General features: G+C 39.8%; 1 protein-coding gene across 3 annotated transcripts in view; it reads right to left on the reverse strand.

Moving 5' to 3' along the window:
- The window catches only part of itpr3 (inositol 1,4,5-trisphosphate receptor, type 3), a 269,802-nt gene that overhangs the window by 33,248 nt on the left and 214,312 nt on the right, over positions 1-22,242 (reverse strand). For all 3 annotated transcript variants that reach the window (XM_072563528.1, XM_072563529.1, XM_072563527.1), the window contains exons 39-46: positions 21,920-22,095; positions 14,461-14,647; positions 10,479-10,651; positions 9,000-9,200; positions 5,762-5,872; positions 4,571-4,666; positions 3,293-3,394; positions 2,610-2,693 (exon numbers count right to left, since the gene is read on the reverse strand). In XM_072563528.1, coding sequence (XP_072419629.1) covers positions 2,610-2,693; positions 3,293-3,394; positions 4,571-4,666; positions 5,762-5,872; positions 9,000-9,200; positions 10,479-10,651; positions 14,461-14,647; positions 21,920-22,095 — 1,130 coding nt within the window. The remainder of the gene's footprint in view (positions 1-2,609; positions 2,694-3,292; positions 3,395-4,570; positions 4,667-5,761; positions 5,873-8,999; positions 9,201-10,478; positions 10,652-14,460; positions 14,648-21,919; positions 22,096-22,242) is intronic.

Genomic DNA, 22,242 nt, shown 5'->3' on the forward strand with positions numbered 1-22,242 from the left:
CAACAGCTATTGCTTCATTTATTCTTCTAATTATTTTTGGATCAGGATCTCTATAAAAACTGTGCATATTTTAGTTCTTCAGGCAATAAACAAATGGAAATCTTTATGGAGGAAGAGAGTTTCTTAAACCAAGATGCCATTGTGTAATAATTGCTGACATCTAATAGACTCAGTAACACCAGCACACTGGAATATTATCTGTAACTTTAAAAAAAAATTCTGTTGTGCTTATTTTATATTATTAAAGCAAAGCTCAGACACAGGGCAACTTTACAATAAAATTAGGAATTACATTTCTAATGCTGTTATCCTCAAAAGAGTAATTCTATGTAAGTCGCAAGCTATTTTGTAGATCAGAATCATATTTCAGCCTCAAATATTATTTGGCTTTAATGGGAATTTAATTTGATTGAGCTTATAGCCTAGAAACCAGCAATCTGCAGACAGGATTTACATAATCACTACATAGCTTTTGCTCGCAAAGGCACTGTTTAAATTAAATGGTTAGCTAAACTACTAAGAAATTCCTGCCAAATTGTGATAATGAATGGATTGTTTCTTAATTAAATATCATTTCCCTCATTTCAATGGAATCCTTCACGATTCTACCACAGGTTGGCCAAAATATGAAAATTAGCATTCTTGTGAATAATCAACAGTGCACAACATATGTGAAGAAATATTGGAGTTTGCTACACATGACTAACATTTGAGAAGTTCTGTTATAAGAAACAGAAATTGATCTTTTAAGTGTAAGTTATTCTCACCTTTCATGCACTTGGAAACTTGAAGCATCATTTAGCTGGAGATGTCAGTTTTCAGATGGCATGTTATGCTTTCAAATTACCAAGGTTCCACCAATTCCCAGTGTTTCTTATTTCTTTTCAGACCACCTACTTTCCCTATTACAAGATGTATAACAGTACAGCAGTACTTCCTTTGGTCCAACATTAATTTAGTTTTATTATGCCTTTGTGGGGTGCCTTGGAATGTTTGTTGGAGAATAGTAAATGCATTGTAAAAATGCAATTTGTTTATGTGGTGAGGCTAAGATAATAAGCATTCTGCTGGGTACTGTAAATATCTGCTGCTGTTTATGAAGGTGGCAACATTCATTTTACAATGAAAAGTGACAGTGTACCTGTTTTCTTTATAATGTTGGTAGTAAAATATGAACTATCAATCTTCAACTTCCATCATTAGAGTTTATTACCTGACACCTTTCACAGACTAAAATGGTTTTAAAAGAACAAAAACTGATCTAAAAATGGCTTCAATGATCACCTGACCACAAATTTAGACAGGCTCAGGAAATCAATGTAGAATTTAAAAAGTCATCTGAACTGAAATTGCTGTCTTATCTAAAGACATCAAAGTGGTCAAATGCATTGGCCATTAAGAAACTCACATCTCTTGGTTTGCACTTGAGTGGGAATTGCACATTCTGGACATGGAAGAGTTGCCTGAAAATACAGCGCTGGTAGTTAAAGAAATAAGGATTCCTAACAGCAAAGACTGCATTAATTCATTCCGTTATTCTTCATTTCCTCACAAGTAGGGCTCGGTGAGAAAGCAAACTGGAGAATCAACCATTTATGTAGAACTCAAGCTATCTAAAATTTTTACTGATGAAAATTTGATGAAAATTCCAGTCATCAATTAAACAACCATGGTTTCTAGTTAGAATTTAGCTTCTCCAGGATGCTAGGGATTTTTGAGCCTGTACCAGAAACTCTCTCCCCTTTTTAAACGTGTGTGTGTGTGTGTGTATACATTTAATGACATGTCTTAGTACTTTCATTGAAGTTAGTAAAAAATAAACTTTCTCCTTATTTCACACCAGAAAACTCCGTAATTGACTGCCTAATTTTGACTAATACTACATTTTAATTGAAGTGTAATAGTTGTTTTCTGAAAAAGAAATTAAAATATCTTTGTGACTGGCTGAGAGGACCAAAAGGAAGGGGGATGATTCAACCCTCTTCACTTGGTCTAACTTCCTCTATAATTAAAAGTACAACTTTGAAAGGTATAATTGCTGAGAATCTAATTTTGTTCATAGGTAATTAATTATAGTGCTAAATGGGTAATCTTGCAATTAAAACAATTAAAATACCATCCAACCTTATCCAACACAAATACACGTGGAAAACCTTTCCTAATACCCAATGATTTCTGGGCACCTCAAATTGTATATGGGCTACACAACTGGCCAAAACATAGCACGCCAATAGGACTTAACAAAAAAGGCAATCTGCACCTGATATCAGGAGATGCAAACTCTGAAACCGACAAAACTTTCATATAATTTTTGCCTTTGGCCAGAGAAAGCAGCATCATTGAATAGATTTAAGGCAAAGGTATATAGATCTTCTACAAAGAAGGGGATCAATGGTTATTGGGGTAGGTAGAAATGTAGAGTTGAAGCCAATCAAGTGAGCTATGATCTTATTGCATGGTGGAACAGGCTAGATAGTGTGAATAGCTCAGGCCTGCTCCTAATTCGCATGTTTATAAATTCTTATTGAACAATGAGAAATCTTTAGAGCATATATTGGTCAACATTTTCTTTGCAATGATTCCTGTTCATGAAACTTCAATTTTCTCACCATTGAAATGCCTTCATCCACTTCCTCTTGTACCCGTTTGACTGGTTTCAGTAACTGCTGCAGTTGTTTATTGTGACGGGACAACTGAAATAAACAGTAAAAGCTTTATAAACCTTTGATCTTACTTGTGCAACTATTAATGCTGGTGTAATGGCACTGGCATATTGTATATGATATTTAACTGAACAACGAAATGTGGAAGAAGAAGAATCTGACATCGCGACTCAGCTGAAATGGTCCTGTAGTCATCAGACACAAACATGATGTTGGGAACACTGATCATTTAGAAATACTGCTGCCTGTGTTCAGTAGCAACTTGCGCAAATTTATTTTATCTGGAATAACTTTATCCCCAACCCATCCAACTTCATTCTTGCAGAATTCACATTTTTTCAGATATATATTTCACAGGAAAAATTTTGCAAGTAATGCAACCACTTGGATTAATGAATATATCACTACAAAAGAACGATGTTTTGAGAGTCTGGCACTTCAAAGTCAGCCCTTTGAACAGTGTAATCTTCCACTAACAGCAACTAGTCTGTATTCTCCCATTGATCCCTATGTTATGCTCTACTTGATACCACACAGTCTGTTCCCTCCACTGGGTTTCAAGACCCATGTAGCAAAGAGAAAAGGAAGTAAACAGCAATTTTCAAAGAACCAAAGGGAAACAGTGTTACCTGCAAGGCTAAAATATAAATGTTGTGTCCGACATCTCTTGGAGAAACTTCTGAATTCTCACATTCTTCTTCTTGTTGGTAAGCCTTACTAATCACGTTAACCTTAAAAAGCATCATTTGAATGTAAATCATTAAATGGTTGTAACAGAAAGATGCTTGCAGTCACATCAACGTGTAGCATGATGTGACTTTTATTTCTTTCATACAATCTTTTGTCATAGCAACGACACGTCAGAACTTAGTTAGAGCTAAAGATTTTAATAGCAAATGATGTCACAAAGTACATTCCAATAAATATATAGCTTTAATTGAAGCCACTAGACTGGAGAGTTTGTTTGATGTGAAATGTGTTCTTAAAGTAATAGGATTCCTTTTACTGGGCTAATTTAGTTCATGTGAATGGCACAGCTTTTTGTTTATGAGGTTTTTTTATCAGACATACTGTTAGACAAATGAAAAATTCCACCTTTATAGAATTTAGAAAGTGCTTTGCATGCAACAATGTTGATATATTAGAATTCTTGCCTCTGAGACAGAATGCCATTGCTTAAGTATTTAATCTAGTCTACCACTACAGTGCTGCACTGATTGATTGTTGCGTCCTTTGGATGAGACATTAAACTGCACCTTATCTGTTTGTTGAAGTGAATCTTAAAGATCTTACGGCACTACATAACATCTAATTTACTGTTAGCAGGACACAATTACAAGCAATATCAGCTGTCATATTTGCCTATGTAACAGTGACTAGACTTTTTTTTTAAAAAGTACTTAATTTGTTAAGTGTTTTGGATTGCTCTGAACCTGTGAAAGGGTACATAAATACAAGTGCCTTCTTCAATACCAACGTGATTTGCATAACAATTTTTCGTAACTATCAATTTTTCTTCACAAGTGTTGCATTGTGCGGACAGCTCTTCAGTCAGCCAAATGACAAAATATTGCAGTGTTAGAAAACTGAAATAAACCATGAAACATTGGAAACACTCAGCTAGTCAAGCAGCATCCGTAGAGATCATGAACCTGTCATCAGAAGTCAAGTTTCTGATAAAAGATAATAGACCTGAAACATTAATCCTTATCTTCCACTGTCCACAGATGTTACATGGTTTGCTGAGTGTTTCTAGTGTATTCTGTTGTATTTCACACTTTTAGCTAACACATTTCAATAATATTCAGGCAGAGTTCAATAGCAAACCCTCGCAAAGTGATATGCTTGAGTTAGAGATTTATGGCCGTAAATCAAATATTTTGAAAACAACAGTTTAATGCTCTCACCAGTTCCTGAGGCCTCAAATTGAAGAGGATCCTTTCTGCATTCTCACTGTCATGTCTGCTCTCCATGAGAGCAAGTAAAAGCTTTGAAGCATTGTCCTATTGTAAAGATATTAAACACAATAGCTGAGAAATTAATGTAACTAATATTACTGTCAAAAAGAAATGATAAATGTATTTTAATGAAAACATTTGCAGAATCAAACTTCATGAATATACTTTTCATTTTGAAAGCAAAAATTCCAATGATTTTATGAGTTATGTTACTATTTCTAAGATTTAGATGACAATTTTCCTACTTTCAATGTATCATCAGAAAGCTAACCTTTTAAAAGGTGAGAGGGGTGATTTTTTTTTTGGATCATTTATGCATTTGCCAGAATCTGAAGGTTGTGTGTTCAAACCCCAGTCCAGGACTTGAGCACAAAAATTAAGCCTGATATTCCAGTGATGTACTGAGGGAATGCAGCATCTTTGAGATGCTGCCTTTTGGATGAGACAATAAGCTGAGGACCTGTCTGCCTCCTCAGATGCACATAAAAGCTCCAATGACACTAGTGCAAAAAATAGTAAGGGAATTATTTCCTGTGACCTGATCAATATTTATCCCTCACTCAAAATCACAAGAAATAAGTTAAAAAGGCCTTGCTGAGAGTTTATTGTCCAGAAATTGGCTACTTTGTTTCCAATGTTACAATAGTGACTACCCTATAACACCATGTCATTGGCTATAACGTGCCTTGAGAGTTCCAGAGGTCATGAAAGGCATTGTATAAATATAGCTTTTTTAACTGATCAGCCCCAAAGACATGATTGATGCAAGAATTGTTTGGCAAAGATTCTATAGGTAGAAACTGGTAGACATTGTGTTAATTTTTCACAGGAAATATATAAAACAAGTCCCATTTTATACCAACACCAATGTCAAAAAAAACTGCAAAGACCTTAAATATTATTTGCTGCAGTAATTGAGAAGCCAGATCATTCACAACTAGAAGATAAATCTGACTTCAATAGATTAGGTCTGAACGAATGAATATCGGTTCTGATTTATGTTTGGTACTGAATTTGGCGTTGCCTTTTTGTTCATTTTCTACTTGGACCAACATATTTTACAGTGTAATATATTAGCATGGATTACATTAAAAATAGGATGAATCTGTTATCAATGTTTTGGCTGAGACCTCTCCTTACCTTTAGCAGTAGTACTAGGTCCATTCTGTACTTGCAGAGTGGGCTGATATCATTCAGGATCAGTGCAGTGATAATATCAATGCCATTGCTCTCATGAGATACGATGCAAGTCTAAACAGTGAAAAATCAAACAAGCTGCTAAAGTAGCTTACAGGAATACATAGGAAACATATTACTTACTAAAGCCATGCTTTCTCCTGATACAAGCAAAAGACCAGAGTTAATATTTTAACATTTTAAACATTTTAACGTGCATACATTCAACAAAAATACCCACAGGCAAGCACTTTGACTATGAAACTAATATGGATTGCAACATTGATTGACATTGACTATGTCTCAGCAATTTCCCATTTTGTGAAGATTAAATTTAAACAATCAATTAACAAGCTGCCCCATTGATTGCATGTGACATGAAATATTAACTGGGTGGGCCAACAGGGATATCCCTGACAGAAATAAGAGTTCTTCAGGCATTTTAGATGGCCTTTGGCAGGCCAGCTTGAGATCCAGTGTCCGGACAGCAAAAGTCCTACCCTCCAAGAGCTATAAAACAATCAGATGCCAGTGCCTCAAGGTTGGGAGTGAGAGTGAGAGTGGTAGCAACTGCCAGTAATGTAAAAGATTACCAAGGGACCCAGGCCAAAGGTGAAGGAAGCATGGGAATTGTGGGATGAATGCCATGGGAGAGGGTAGAGCTAAGGGTTTGAAGGCAAGAGCAAGATATAGTTTTCAACACCCCACTCACACTCTAAGTGGGCAAAGCACTTCTTAACAAGGGACTCTGAGCTACAATTGAACTATAGTGACCTTGCCAGAATCTCAATATTGTGATTTTTGCCATTTGGACCATCAAAGAAGTATCTTAACAAATGCTAATCTCCTGCTTTTTCTTCCCCATCCCGTTGCCAACTCTTTGTATCCAAACAGTCATCTGATGCCCTCTTGAATGCCTCAATTAAACCTGCCCCCACCTCATTCCAGGCAGTGCATTCCAGACGCATACTCCCTGCTGTATGAAAAAAGATTTTTCTCACAACACTCTTGCTTCTCTTGCGCATCACTTTAAAACCATGTTCTCTTGTTTTACAAGTGGGAACTTCTCCCTAACTACTCCATCTAGCCTAGTCATGATTTTGAAAACCTCTACCAAATCTCATCTCAACCTTCTTCTCTCTAAGAACAACAGTCCCAAATTCTTTAATATGTCCTTATAATTGAAGTTTCTCATTTGTGGATTTACCTTGTAAATCACTCGCGCACGTTCTCTTTAACATCCTTGCAATACTTTGGCATCTGGAATTATACACAATACTCCAACTGAGGTCTGACAAGTGTCTTACACAAGTTCAACATCACCTCCCTGCTTTTGTACTCTATGCCCCTATTAATAAAGCCAAGAACACTGGATGCCTTATTGACTACTTTCACCTTGTCCTGCCATGTTCAATGTTCTGTGCACATGTAGTCAGGTCCCACTGTTCTTGTACCCATTTAAAATTGTACCCCTTTGAAGTCTCAGGGATAATAGGTGCCCAGTGGTTCAATAACGAGCCTAATTAAGCCCAATGCAACAGGAGCTGGGTATCATACATCAACTCCTTCCAACTTCTGAATTAATCAAATGGGGGAATGGGGTTATTTCCCCAACAGAAAACTGATGCAGCCTCTCCTGAAATTAAGTGGGACCAAGTGCCATTGTTCTTGCCTGTATTTAATTCTGCTCTCTCCACAGATACTGCTTGACCCACTGAATGCTTCCAGTACTTTTTGTTCTTATATGTTTTCATGTGTATTTCTTTAAGACATTGCTGTTATGGCTAACTTTCCAAAAGTGGCTCTCACAATAATGATATGTCCTTGTTAAAAACAAATTAATCCCTATCCTGAATTTCATAGTGCAACAAAAAATAAAAAAAGAAATCTTGCATTAATGTGCCAGAAATATTCATCATCCATCTTTGTCTGCTGAATCCAGGCAACGTCCCGATGGTAACACATAGACCCAAATTTTCACCATGATGGAAGACTTCTCTGATGTGGTGAAAATGGTAGAAGTGGCCTGAAATCACAAGTCCCTCCCCTAAACATAGAACTTCCCATTTCTACAGGGCAGGAATGGAGTCCTCTCGGCTTTCAAGTATGTGCAGTTCCTGGAGAAAACTGGTCATTTAAATAACCAGCTGCCACTTACAACCCATTTCAGCATTTCTGCAGTATGGGACCTGCAGTGTGCAGAGCAGACCAGCGCTGAGTGGATCTGTGATTAACACATATCTTCAAGGTATTCAGTGTATCCTTTGGTGCGCTGCTATCCCTGTGGATGTGGTACCAATATATCTCCCAGACAGCCTTAGGAGTGAGGGGGGTTGTCAGGTATCCTTTGGCATTGTTAACTATAAAGTAGATCATGCATCAAAAGGTAGATAAGTCTATTAGAACTGGCAAATCTGTAGAAGGTCCATTATGCCTATAAAGAAGTGGCAAAATTGTCAAGATTTGTCAAACTGTTTTCTACGAAAAAGTGCGTTCTTCTAAATATCTTAACTGCATGTGGAACATTGAGTTATAGATCTTTAAAGTTTTTCTCCTGCATGAGTTGGTACTTAGGTGAGTAGACAAGACCAGTGAAAGGGAATAGATGGTGGCTAGAAGTAGGTATTAAGTTGGTCTGGTTAAATAGTGTGCCAGTAGGGTAGCGTAGGGAGTATGAAGTGTCATGAGAAATGGATAGAGAGGCTAAGGTGGCAAGAGTCAATATTGGTCAGCATGGATAGGGCATGGGGTTATGGGTGATCTGGGAATTGAATGGCAGTGGGGGAGGGGCTGCAAGAGGTGAGAATTGGAGAACACTTTTAAATGTTATGCTTTTGCTTTGTTCTGGTCACAAAGCTGCAGCTCCAGGGAACAGTCTGCTTTAGTAATTGGCAGTGTCCACAGCATTTCCTGGGCCAGCTAGCCTGGTATGCGATCCAGTTCACCAGCCCCTCTGGACCCAAAAGGGAGAGTATATGGGTAGGTAGGTTTGAATGTTGGGCATATGGAGCCATGAGATCTCCTGCCTCTGTGCACCAGACCCAGGTAAGAAAATCAGAGTCCATGTAAGCAATGTTGACACAAAACAGATTTTTGTTTTACAGTTTGTGTCAGCTTATGATGCACCAATATCTCAAATAGAAACTGACACTCATTTCTGCACCACATCGCACAGTTCAGTAATGCTCGACTTAACGTGTACCTGGTTTTCAGTGCATGGTCCTTGACAGTACTCAGTTAGTGTCTCCAGCGTCTGTATAATGAGTAGCACATTATGCTCATTGATGTACAGCCCCAGCAGCCCCAGGCCTCCAGTGGTGCTCCCACACATAATATCCAAGAACTGCAGAGTCTGACAGACTAAGTTGTAATTTGTCTTGTTGTGTTGACAACGGAGGAAATTCTATTGAGGAAACGCATTATCAATCAAGAAAAAAAGATTACCACTGATCAAGTGCAAGGTTTAGATGCTGACCAAGATGTTGTTTAAACTTCTTAAGTAATTCCTAAAACTAAAATGTTAGTATCAAGAGAATAATTTTTAACATTCATGCATATACTTAAATGGCAAAGCCAGTGACCAAGTAATCGGAATAGGCCCTGTTTGTTTCTTACTTTGTTTCATATGCCAAACTTTGCTAGAAATGTTATTACATTAACTAGTTTACGCTGCTGCATTATGGTAACATCAATGGGAAACCCATTGACAAGTGCATTGAGGCCCATATGGGCAGCCTCTCAAAAGTGTTACCGGCACATCACCCATGATGTTATAGCCATTGATTTCAAAGAAAAGAGAATTGTCAACAGTGTGCCTCTGATTCTGTGATTTGTACTAACATTGTACAAAGCCACAACTGTGATGAAGAGGATCACAAAAGTATGCTTACGGGGAATCATAGATGCCAATGGAAAGTTGAAATGGATTGGGGTCATGTGATCTGTTTTATTACTGCAATTGGCGTGACTGAGGTTTGGATCGACAATTGGCATGTAAAATTTGAGCTTCACAAGTACAAAGCAATGATAATCTCTAAAAAAAAAGAAAATCTAACTATCGCCCCTTGACATTCATAGAACATAACAGTGCAGTACAAGGCCTTTAGCCATTGATGTTGTGTCGACCTATAGAACCATTCTGAAACCTATCTATCCTACACTATTCCATTTTCATCCATACATTTATCCAATGACCATTTAAAAATGCCCTTAAAGTTGGTGAGTCTACTATTGTTGCACGCAGTGTGTTCCATGCCCCTACTACTCTCTGATTCATTGGCAATACCATCACTGATCCTAACTTATCAACATCCTACAAGTTACCATTGACAAAAACCTGAACTGGATTAGCCATAAGAATATTGTGGTGAAAACAGCAGGTGACAGGTTAGGAATCCTTTATCTTCTGAATCTCAAAGCCTGTTCACCATCTACAAGGCACAAGTCAGGAATGTAATGGAATATCCCCACTTGCATGAATGGGTGCAACTCTAACAACACTCAAGACGCAGCACACCATCCAATGTCACATGAATTATTTATCTGCTAATGTGACTCATCTTATAATTTGTCCACCGGTCCACTAAAACTTTTGAAGACCCGAACCGAAACACCACGGACATTAAAGTTAATCACAATTTTAGCATCATTGAGGGAACTTATAAAGAACAGGTGTTCTAACCTGGAGGTTATTATTATGGTTTTCACACAATAGCTGGAGTAAGCGTAGGATGGGCTGCATTATTGCTACTGCTGGGCTGATTTCGGCATCCTTTTGTCCATGTGCTGCATCTCCTAACGTGTTCATCTGTGACCTGTTGTGAGTAGTTGCCATCAAAAGATGGACATCTTTTCCTAAGGGGAAACAAGCAATGATTGAAATTCAACAGAAACAAAATCCTTTGGCACTATCCAATATTACTGTCAAACACATTGAATGTCTACATGAAAGTTCTTCATCCATTACAAGAACAGATGTTAATGCCTTCATTAAATGAACCAATGAGGAGTTTTATGGTAAGGTGTTAATGTGTTTGTTACTAATATTGCACAGTATGAGTCCAAGGCATTGAGGATTTCATGATATAATTCCATTTAATTGCCTATTTCTTCTTTATTATGATTACTTAGATCAAGATAGCCTCAGCAACTACAAAGTCATATTACTCATTAAAAAAATTATCATTTGGAAAACTAGTCACTCCTGAGACAGAGTTTACTGAATCTATGCAAGCTGCAGTTTATTGGGATAACTAGCCCTTTCAATCCTGCAAAGTTCACCTTGTTAATGTCTCTGATTTATACCAACATTTGGAGGGTTCTCCCACAGAAGAGTGAAGCTACAGTCTGACACAGTCATAATAATCAAATACTCCCAAACAATATGACAGCCAGAACCATCATCATCCCTTGATATGTCTGATCCCATTGGCAGGACAGACCCAGAAAAGGCAGAGTGGTACTTTTCGCTTTGAGAGTCCTCAACATTGATTCTGAACCAAGAATCAAGGCTTCAGGTCAAACACAGCCAAGGAGCTCCTGCTGACTACAAGGATTCAAAATGGCGGCAGAGTAGCATGACTGCAGGCAGGCTGTTGCCTGGGGCTCATCTACCCCATGTGCTTTCTTTTTACTTCTGCCCTTTCCTTTTCATTTCTTTCCTTTCATTTTTCTTTCCTTTGGAGCCTTTTGTGGCAAGTTAGTTGGGAAATCAACATGGCAGCTAGAGTAGGCCATGTGCAGAATTGTGGCTTATCCTGGCAGCTAGTGGCTGTGGAGGATCCGGCTCTTCATGGTGGTTGGAGGCTGTGTCAGCAGCTGGGGCATCCTCCCAGCATTCGGGGCTGGCAGCGGCAGTGGCAGCAAAGCGATCGGAGAAGGTGGTGGCACAGACTTTAAGATGGTGGTGCCAGTGAGGCAACATCTTGAAGGAGGGTGGCCAGAGTGAGATTCTTGGTGAGACAGCAGTGATCTGGTCTGGCAGCACAGTCCAGGGACTCCGTGTTGCAGGAGACCCAGAGCTGGGACACCTGCAGGCCAAAGAGGAGGGGTGGCAGCTCAGGTGTTGTTGGTGAACTGATTCAGGATCAAGGACTCTCCTTTAGTTATGTCTTTTATCCTTTTTACTCTTAAACTATTCAAAATGGTGCTGGATTGTGCTGACTGTTGAAGTTTTTCACTGTACTTTACTGTATTATTCACTACAAAATGCAAGTGACAATAAATAAATCATCACGATTCACATTACACTATCAGTCAACGAGTCCAGTACTCTGCCCTGTTGAACATCACTTGGAGGAAGGACTGAGGGAGGTGAGGTATAGAGTATCCTCAGGATGAGGTACGTCCAATCCCAATGTTGCCTTATTAACACCACTACTAACCGAGCTGGTTGAGTCCCGAAGGACATTTCTGTAAAGCAGATCCTGCAGCAGATTGGAAATAAAAACCTACTGAATCTTGCCTTTACAATGCGACCCAGCACATATGCATCTGCCCTTAAAGAATAGGAAAAAATTATCAATTCAATTTTCTTGTTATGATTCTGTCCAATTTGCATACTCAGGATATCCTCAATGGATTTTATGACATTACCACTGTGCTAAATCCAGAAAAGATATAGCAGCTCAAAACTGGGCATACATAAGGGCTATCAGCAACAGCAGAATACCACAAACAATTTTACCTTTATCCTTACACAGGATGTTGGTACTGCTGACAAGGCAAGCGTTTGTGATCATCCTTTGCCCCTGAACTGAAGTGGCTTGCTAGACTATTCCAAAGGCCAGTTAGGAGTCAAACACACTGTTGTGAGTCTAGAGTCATATGTAGGCCAGACCAGGTAAAGACGGCAGATTCTGACAAAGCATCACTTGTCTCTGGTTTTCTCTCCACAGGTGCCAACAGACCTGCTGAGTTTCTTTACCACTTTCTGTTTTTGTTTCAGGTTTCCAGCAGTTCTTTGTTTTATTCAGACAGATTTCCCCTCCTAAAGGACTTCTGTAAACTGGATGGGTTTATACAACAGTCAATGATAGTCAGCTTGGCCACCATTACTGGGACTAGCTGTATGTTCCAAATTTAACAGTTGAATTTAAATGCCACCAACTGGTGGAATTTGTAGGTGTATCAGATATTTGAGATATATGCAGAGTATTTGTCTGAATCTCTGAATAACTAGACCAGTGATGTTAACTGTACATGATCACTTCTCTCTATAAAATCTAATCTATAACCTCGTGGCTTGGCATATCCCTCACTCCACCATTGACATCTACTTGACATCAAGTCAGCACTTGACCAAGTCTGACATTAAGGAGCCCGAGCAAAATTGTTGAAGTCAATGGAATCAGAATGAAAACTCTCCAGTGGTTAGAATTATACTAGTCATTAGTTGTGACTGACTGCAGTCAATTGTTTCAGTTCCAGAATTTCCTCAATATAGTGCCCTCAACCCAACAACCTTCAGTTGCTTCAATAATCATACAAACGCTTCCCTCCATCATAAGGTCAGAAATGGGGATCTTTACTGGTGATTGCACATTGTTCAATACCATTTGCAAAGCTTCAGATATTGAAACATCTGTCCATGAGCAGGAAGACTCCGAACGAATTTTAGGCTTGGGCAGGTAAGTGACAATAAATCTCTGTGCCTCACAAGTGCTAGACATCTCCAACAGGTGAGATTCCAACTATCTTCCCTTGACATTTAATGGCAGTGCCATCACTGAATTCAATACTATCAACATACTGGGAAGTTACAACTGATCAGAACCTGAGGTGGACTAGTTATAAAGTAGCTATAAGGGCAGGTCAGAGTCTAGAAATTCTGTGGAGATTAATGCACTTCTTAACTCCCAAAAGTCCATCACTACCTACAAGGCACAAGTCATGGAATAATCTCCACTTACCTGGATAGGTGTGGCATCAAACAGCACTCAGAACAAAGGGTACAGCTTGATCGGCATGTCATCCACCAATTTAAGTATTTACTCCCTTCACCACCAGTAAATAGTAGCAGCAGAAAACAACAACATGTAGAAAGTTCAGAGAAGCTACTCACCACTGCTCCTTTGACAGCACCATTTAAACCTGTGATTTCTACCAGCTAGGAGGATGCATGGGATCCTCAGCAATTTTTGACAAGGTCAGTAGGGATAGAGGTAGGCCAGCAGCTTTCGGGAGCTGGTTCCTAGAATACCCTAAATGATGGATATCAATGAAACTCCATTCACATAAGCGATTTATTAGAATAGTCAAGTCTAGGAGTAACAACGTCATGGATGACAGTTTCAGCAGGTGAGCTAAAGCTGAGGTGGTGTTACTGAGGTGGAAAGAATTGGATTTAATGATGGCATGGATTTGCAGTCAGAAACTCACCTCAGGGTCAAATCAATCCAAGATTGTGAACAATCTGGATTTGCCTCAGGCCAGTTCAGGAAAGGAGACGTCATTCATAACATCTGTATTCAAATGAATTTTAAAGATGTACTTCTTCTTTCATGAAAATCCACTGACCTAAAACATTCACTCAGTTTCTTTCTCCACAAATATTACCCTCTGTGTATTTCTAGCATTTTCTGTTTTTTTTTAATTCCTTCCCAGTTTCATAGTTTGTGTTGGATTTAACCGGACAATGAAAGTATCAATAAGGATGCTCTAACCTTTATGACCAGCTGCAAGGATAGGATTCATTTTCTCATGCACATTTGCCACTTTGCCTCCCAGATCGCTCATGTTGACTGAAACATTTGCTTTTATTTCTTGCTGGGCAACTTTCATACGTTGATTAAGCACCTTGAAAAACTTTTCTGATTTATTGTCGCTAGTCATAAGGCTGTAGAAAGAATTCTAGAAACAAAATATGGATTGACTGTACATATTAGCAAACATGTTGTATCTCAAATCACAAACATTCACATGATACAGGAAATCGAAAGCTAGAGGTCATAAGCTTCAACCCAAAAGGTCACTTTCTGCAGCAATATCTGTGAAGACATGTTTGATTGACAGTAGATGGAGATAAAACTCCCTTACTTCTGCTACAAAATAACTCAAAAACACAAAAGATTTAATTTACAGTGTGATCAAATGCAAAAAATGCAAAAGTAGACATTAAATATATTGTGATATAAGTTAAGACTTTGGTAAGATGGAAATAAATCAGAAAAGACAAGCAAAACAAAATGAGAAAATGTCACCAATACATTCACAGGCAGTTTAGTGTAAAAAGATAGTGAAATTATGAAAAACACAGCAGACAGCAATAATATGATATTTTATAAAAGCAATAAATGTTACTTTGAAAATGCAATCGAGATTCAGATTCTGGTCAGGTCAGAAGTCAGTTCCTGTTACTTACATCTGTTTAAGAAACCTATTCAGAAAAGGAATGGAACTGGGTGAATATTAATCTCATCTATTTTAACACTTATTGGCTGTGGTCAATCATTCATCCATGGCTTGGAGGAAGAATCCATTGTAAGCTTTAAAAATCAAAAGCAATTTCCTCTGACATCCGGATGTCCAGACTATTCTTCAGCATGAAAATGGTGACAGAACAATTGATTGATGATACTTGAGAGACTGAAGGCAAGATTAAAGAAAATGACCATGATTATGATAATAAAGAAGATTGGAAGGATGGAGACTTTTGGAGTTTGAGCAAGTAATTGCCCCATGATTTGAGTGTTCTGTGACAACTGATTTTATTCAGTCATGATTTGGAGATGACGGTGTTGGGCTAGGGAGTACAATGTTAAAAATCACACAACACCAGGTTATAGTCCAACAGGTTTAATTGGAAGCACTAGCTTTCGAAGCGCTGCTCCTTCATCAGGTGTACTCCACAAATACTTGATGAAAGAGCGGCGCTCCGAAAGCTAGTACTTCCAATTAAGTCTGTTGGACTATAACCTAGTGTTTTGTGATTTTTAACTTTGATTTTATCAGTACAGCGAAGGCCTGTAATATCCCAGGACTCCAAGTATCTCATCTCTATTTAACTTGTACTTTGCTACCTCATCTACATATTTTACTAGAGGTTGATCTAAACCTTCCCTGCTTGATGGAAATCAGGTAATTGAGCAGTTAAACATGAGTAGTTGTTTACCCACTCAAAATTCAACCCTTTCACACTGTGTCTAATAGAAACCTCCAGAGTTCTAGAGGGGATGAGGTGCCTCTCTGAAGATTCCTGAATTTATGTGAATCAAGGTCTTATTAAGTTAGGGGATGCTGCTATCATTTTAACTGCAGCCTGAGCAGGAAGGTTTCTCTGGACTCCATAAGGAAATTGGCAATCTGCTATGACCATGAACTCTCTCCATATTGGATCTTCCCAAAACCCTTTCGCTGCCACTTCAAAAGAAACTTGCAAGCAGCGACCACCTCATCTTTGAGCAAAAATAAAGGAAAGAACTGGGAATGCTGGAAATCTGAAACTGAAACAAAAACAAACATTGCTGGAAAATCTCAGCCAGTCTGACAGCATCTGTGGAGAGAAATTAGAGTTAATTTTTTGGGTCCAATGACCCTTCTTCAGAATTGAGAAGCTAGGAAATAATTGGTATTTATACTGAAGGAAAACAGTTGGACAGACAGACAGATTAAAAGGTCATTAAAAGCTGCGGCAATGAACGACTATTAATGGGGGCTATTAGCGGTTGACAATGGGTCGTGTGTGGAAACAGCCCATGTGATGAAAAGGCATGGTGTGTGGGGTGGGGAAAAGAATGGGAAAGGTGCTCAAGTCCTAAAATTGTTGAACTCAATATTAAGTCCTGAATGCTGTAAGCTCCTAAGCAGAAAATGAACTGCTGCTCTTCCAGCTTGCACTGAGCTTCGCTGGAGCAGTGCAGCAAGCCTGAGACAGAGATGTTGGCCAGGAAACATGGTGGGGTGTTGAAGTGGCAAGCAACTCTAAGCTCAGGGTCTTTTTTGCAGAGAGAATGTAGATGTTCTGCGAAGCAGTCACCCCGTCTATGCTTCCTTTTCCCAGTGTGGAGGAGACCACATTGTGAGCAGCGAATGCAGTTGACGAGATTGAGTGAAGTGCAGGTAAAGTGCTGCTTCACCTGGAAGGTATGTTTGGGCCTTTGGATGCTGAGGAAATACACAGATAGGTGTTTCACCTTCTGTGCTTGCAGAAGAAGGTGCAAGGAGGCTATGGGGATCTGTTGGGAGTGAAGGAAGAGTGGATCAGGGTGTCCCGGAGGAAATTATCCTTGTTGGAAGGCTGACAAGGGAGGGGAGGGGAATGTGTCTGGTGGTGGCATATAGTTAAGGTAACTGTGGAGGTCAGTCAGGGATTCCCTGCATTTATGCCTATCTCTTTGTGGGGTATGTAGAACATTCCTTGTTCCAGTCCTACTCCAGTCACCATCCATAACACTTGCTCTGTTATATCGATGACATCATTGGTGCTGCTTCCCTCTTTCATCTGGAATTTAAAATGCTTATTTATTTCATTTCCAATTTCCACTCAACTCTTTCCTTCACCTGGTCCACCTCTGACTCCTATGTTCCTTTCTTTGACATCTGTTTCCATTTCTGGGATAGATCAGCCACTAAAATCCACTACAAACCAATTGACCACCACAACTACCTAGAATATGCATTCTCACACCCTGCGTTCTGTAAAGATGCTATTCCATTTCTCCTAGTTACTTCTTCTCCAAGAAGGTGACCTCCAAAATGTCCACCTTCTTCCTCAACCAAGGATTCCCCAACACTGTGGTTGACAGAGCCCCCAGCTGTGTCTGACTCATCTCTTGCACTTCAGCCCTCGCGCCCTCTCTCCCCTCCCACAACAGAGATAGGGTCCCCCTTGTCCTCACCCACCATCATCCATATCCAGAGGATCATTAGCTGACAGTTCTGCAGGATGCCACCAGAAGGCACATATTTCTCTCCCCTCCCTTGTCAGCATTCCGCAAGGACTGTTTCCTATGGGATACTTGGTACACTCCTCTGTCACTCCATGCATGTCCCCATAGCCTCATGGCAGCTTCCCCTGCAATCGCATCGGGTGTAACACCTGCCTGTTTAATTCCTCCCTCTTCACCATTCAAGGCCCCAGACACATCTTCCAGATGTATCAGCGCTTTAGCTTCACTTCTCCCAATCTAGTCTACTGCTTCGCTGCACACAATGTGGTGTCCGCTATGTTGGGGAAAGGAAGCGTAGACTGGGTGACTGCTTTGCAGAACACCTACATTCTGTCCACAAAAAAGACCGTGAGCTTCCAGTTACTTGCCCCTTCAACACCCCACCGCATTCCTTGGCCAACATCTGTCTCAGGCTTGCTGCAGTGCTCCAGCAAAACTCAGTGTAGCTGGATGTACGCACCTCATGTTTCACTTGGCAACTCTGCAGCCTTCAGGACTCATTACTGAGCTCAAGAATTTTGGAGCTTGAGCACCTCTCTTCATGCTTTGCTCCACCCTGACACAGCAGGCCTTGTCATCACATGGGCTGCTACCACACACTGCCCATTGTCAGCCACTAATAGTCCCCATTTTCCCAGACTGATCATTAAAACTTTTTTTCTCTCTCTTTCAGCTCTACCTCCACCTATCGTTTACTCTTCATCCCATCTTCTGCATAAATACCACTCATTTCTCATTTCTTAGTTTCTCAGTTCTGGAGGAGGGTCATTGGACCTGAAATGTTAACTCTGATTTCTTTCCATAGATGCTGCCAGACCTGCCCGAGACATTCCAGAATTTTCTGTATTTGTGCCATCTGATCTTTGTCTTCTGGTAGTCACTTTGAGCCCTCTTTGAATTAGGATCCCTACAGTGTGGAAACAGGCCCTTTGGCCTAACAAGTCCACACCGCCCTCTGAAAAGTAACCCATTCCTCTGCCCTATAATTACCCCTGACTAATGCACCTAACCTACACATCCCTGAACACTGTGGGCAATTTAGCATGGCCAATTCACCTAACCTGCACATCTTTGGCTTGTGGAAGGAAACCAGAACACCCGGAGGACACGGAGTGAATGTGCAAACTACACACAGACAGTCACCAGAGGCTGGAATCGAACCTGGGTCCCTGGCACTATGAGGCAGCAACGCACACCACTGAGCCACAATGCTGCCCATTATTGATGTGAAGTGGACTAGCTGCATTTAAATAAAGCCCAGGAATTAAAAGCCATCGGTGTAAAACAAATACCACTGTGTATTTACCATTCGCTGCCTCCTGCCATCCAAAATCTGCTCTAAGTTTAAATCAACGCAACACAGATTGTATTTTTAGAACTTGTAATCTGTCAGTCATTACAGAAGAGAGTTATTGCATCTGTTTGCTATCAAGCAGAGTTCTTAAGAACAGTTTGTTCTGGGGAAAAAAAAAGTTATTTTTTTCTTTTCATGCTGTCAACACCTATACATAAATCACAAGCTTTGAAATTTACTATCACTTTCTGGTCTCCAGGAGTGAAATGAAGCAAAATTATCCTTTGGTCTGATCTAAGTGCATGGTTCAGCCAGACACAATCCTAGAGTATAAAAGCTTTATTAATGGGGACAATTCAGGTCACAACTGTATTCCTTATCAATTATCGAGTGCTTGTTTTCCAACAGAGTTTTTGTTTGTTGATGACACCATGTGTGGTATTTGCTATTTTACCCCACAAAAATAGCATTAATGATCATCAAAAACAAACTTCATGATGGTTTTGGAGTCTATAAATTTGATCACAGTCAAGAATAGACATAGAATAGGTGCTACATGGGATTCCTGTGACTGTTCACTTGGGGACAGATGAAAATGTGTCGAAACCTTCATATCATGTGCACGTTCAGCATTATCAGCACTGCTTATTAGTTACACATCTATTGATGTGGGAAACAGATGGGAAATAAAGTATATCTGACTGAACTTGAAAGTATTCAGTGCACTTCAAAGAGGTGGTGCAGGGTCACTACAAGCAGGAGGGAACACTTGTGAACACAAATCTGACTGCAAGATTTGTTTAACAGACCCTAGGATTTAAATGCCATTTGGAGGATGCAAGTCCAAGTGGGAGCAGTTGGAGGCCATGTATTGTTTTTTGATAGCGACGAACATTCCATATAGACGGACTTCAATGTCAAGAGCTTCATGTCCAATACACATTGCGGAAATGTTTGAAAATGATCAATGACACCATCAGCATTATTACGTTACTGTTCAGTTGTTCTCTCTGCATTCTTCCTCTTTCTGCAGCCTTACGACTGACAGCTCTCACCTCTCCTGTTTTCCTTCACGCTCCTCCATACACTGTACAACCAGCTTTTCACATACCCTTCTCTTTCTGCTGGGAGGTTCAAGCACAATATGATAAGAGGTGGTGAATGGAGGAGACCTGCACTCCCTTTCAACTCTGGAGGAAGAGATGTTGTCCAACACTGTCCAGCAATTGGCACGGAGGAGGAGTTATGCAGGAATTCTCAACTTTATCCTCTATTTTCCTTCTTATTTCTCTTCTACCCTACATGTCGAATAACTCCTGCCAGCTGCCACCCATTTCCCTCTGGTCAATACCAGCCTTCCTGAAAGTACAGTGTCACTTAATCTAATCCTAACAAGCACTAGCTCAGAGACAGCACCATATACTTGAAAGGATGAAGGCCACAGGTCTGGGGCAAGAGCACAAACAATACATTCCACAGTTACCAGTCTGCCACATAACCGAAACACTGATGAAGCAAATAACGGATTCTGGTGGCTCAGACTAATGAAAATAGTTTATGGGAATGATGCTGGACATGTGATTATATCATTATTGTTTATAATTTGAGTCTACCTTCAAAAACAGACAAGGAGGTGGAATAGGAGACGGATTCAGAGTTGAAAAGTGAAGCACTGGAAAATGACAGCAAGCCAGGCAGCATCCGAGGAGCAGAAGAGTCTATATTTCTGGAATAAGCCATTCATCAAGAATGTGGAGGGGGAGGGGGCTTAGAGATAAATAGGGCGGGGGGCGGGTTTGGGGGATGGTAGGAGGAAGATGGTCATAAAGTTCAGTGGGATTGGAATGTAGAATAGCAGTCACCTTCTCAGTTCCATCCAAATCAGTCAATCATGACAGGTCAAGGACCTGTGTCTAGAGGCCAATATAGATCCCGAGGTGGTCAATTAAGGGTCTCATCCTGCTGCTGTGGAATTCTACCACCAAGGTAGCCAGCACAAGTACACTTGAAGCTCAGCACAAGGGACAGGCAACAAATCTGCTCAAAGGAGGCAGGATGGTCTTTTGAATAAAGAGGTACTTTTCATATCTAATCCAAGTCTCAGGTTTAACTTGGCTGCTTTGTGGAAGATTTAAGCGTCCTTACAAGTGGACTGGTCATTCACTCAGACTGGAGAATTTACAGAGCCAGCAAACCAGGAAGTAAACAGACAGGGAATGCGAGAGAAACTCAGCAGGTCTGGCAACATCTGTCAAGAAAGAAACAGAGTTAATGTTTCAGGTTTGGGAGGAAGAAGAATAACACCGATCTGTTTTCTCTCTCCATAGATGCTACCTGATCTGCTGACTTTCTCCAGCATTCAACATTTTTTTCTGATTTCTGGGATCCACAGTATTTTGCTTTCAAGAAGTAAACCATATGGATTACAAGTCACTTTGTATAAAGGGAAATGAAATTCAGCACGCAGAAACTTAAATGTCATAACGAATGTGAAAAATAAAAGCTATTTTTAAAAAGAAGGGATTTTTAAATATCATTGTGAAGGAACATTATTCATTCATATCAAAGCACTTCATCTGCGTCAGAGACACAGTTTCACAATAATCCTGATTTAGTATGCTTGTAAAAACTCAGTCACACCTCATTCAGCAAGGCGGAATATTTCCAATGGTTCTTTCCAGCAATAATAGTGTGGAAAGATTAAGGTTCACATCAAATTGAAGTTTCAGTGTTGACTACACCTATAAAATCTAACAGTGTACCTTGGGGCACAGCAGAGCATCATCAACAGCAACTCCTAGATTTCTGCCTGAAACTGAGATTGAGCAGGTCCCAGAAGTTGCTGACAATTTTACAAATCATGAATATAATAAGTTCTGACAGTATGAGCTTCATTATAACCACAAAGTTCAGGCTATTATCATCAGATTGGATTGTTACCTGAATTTCAGTGTTTCCTCCATCTAACAAGGCAATTGCTAATAAAATACTCTCCTGGAAAACCTTGTCACTTTTAGAGCTTGTGATGAGATCTGCAACCAGTTTTGTGGCTCCTTCCCTGTCCAGGCGACACTGGATTGGAGCAATCGAGTTCCAGTCTTGACATTTGTCTGGATCTTATACAAGGAGAAAGGTTTTAGGTTGCAATGACCATCTTGTAACAGCTTATAAATTGTATTCCAACTCTGAAGGATGCAGAAAATGGAAATTAGTCAAGGTTCCTTAAAGATATATAGTAACTATTGTTGGAAATGCTTAATGTT

This window comes from Chiloscyllium punctatum, chromosome 45 (assembly GCF_047496795.1).
Source record: "Chiloscyllium punctatum isolate Juve2018m chromosome 45, sChiPun1.3, whole genome shotgun sequence".
Classification (NCBI taxonomy): domain Eukaryota; kingdom Metazoa; phylum Chordata; class Chondrichthyes; order Orectolobiformes; family Hemiscylliidae; genus Chiloscyllium; species Chiloscyllium punctatum.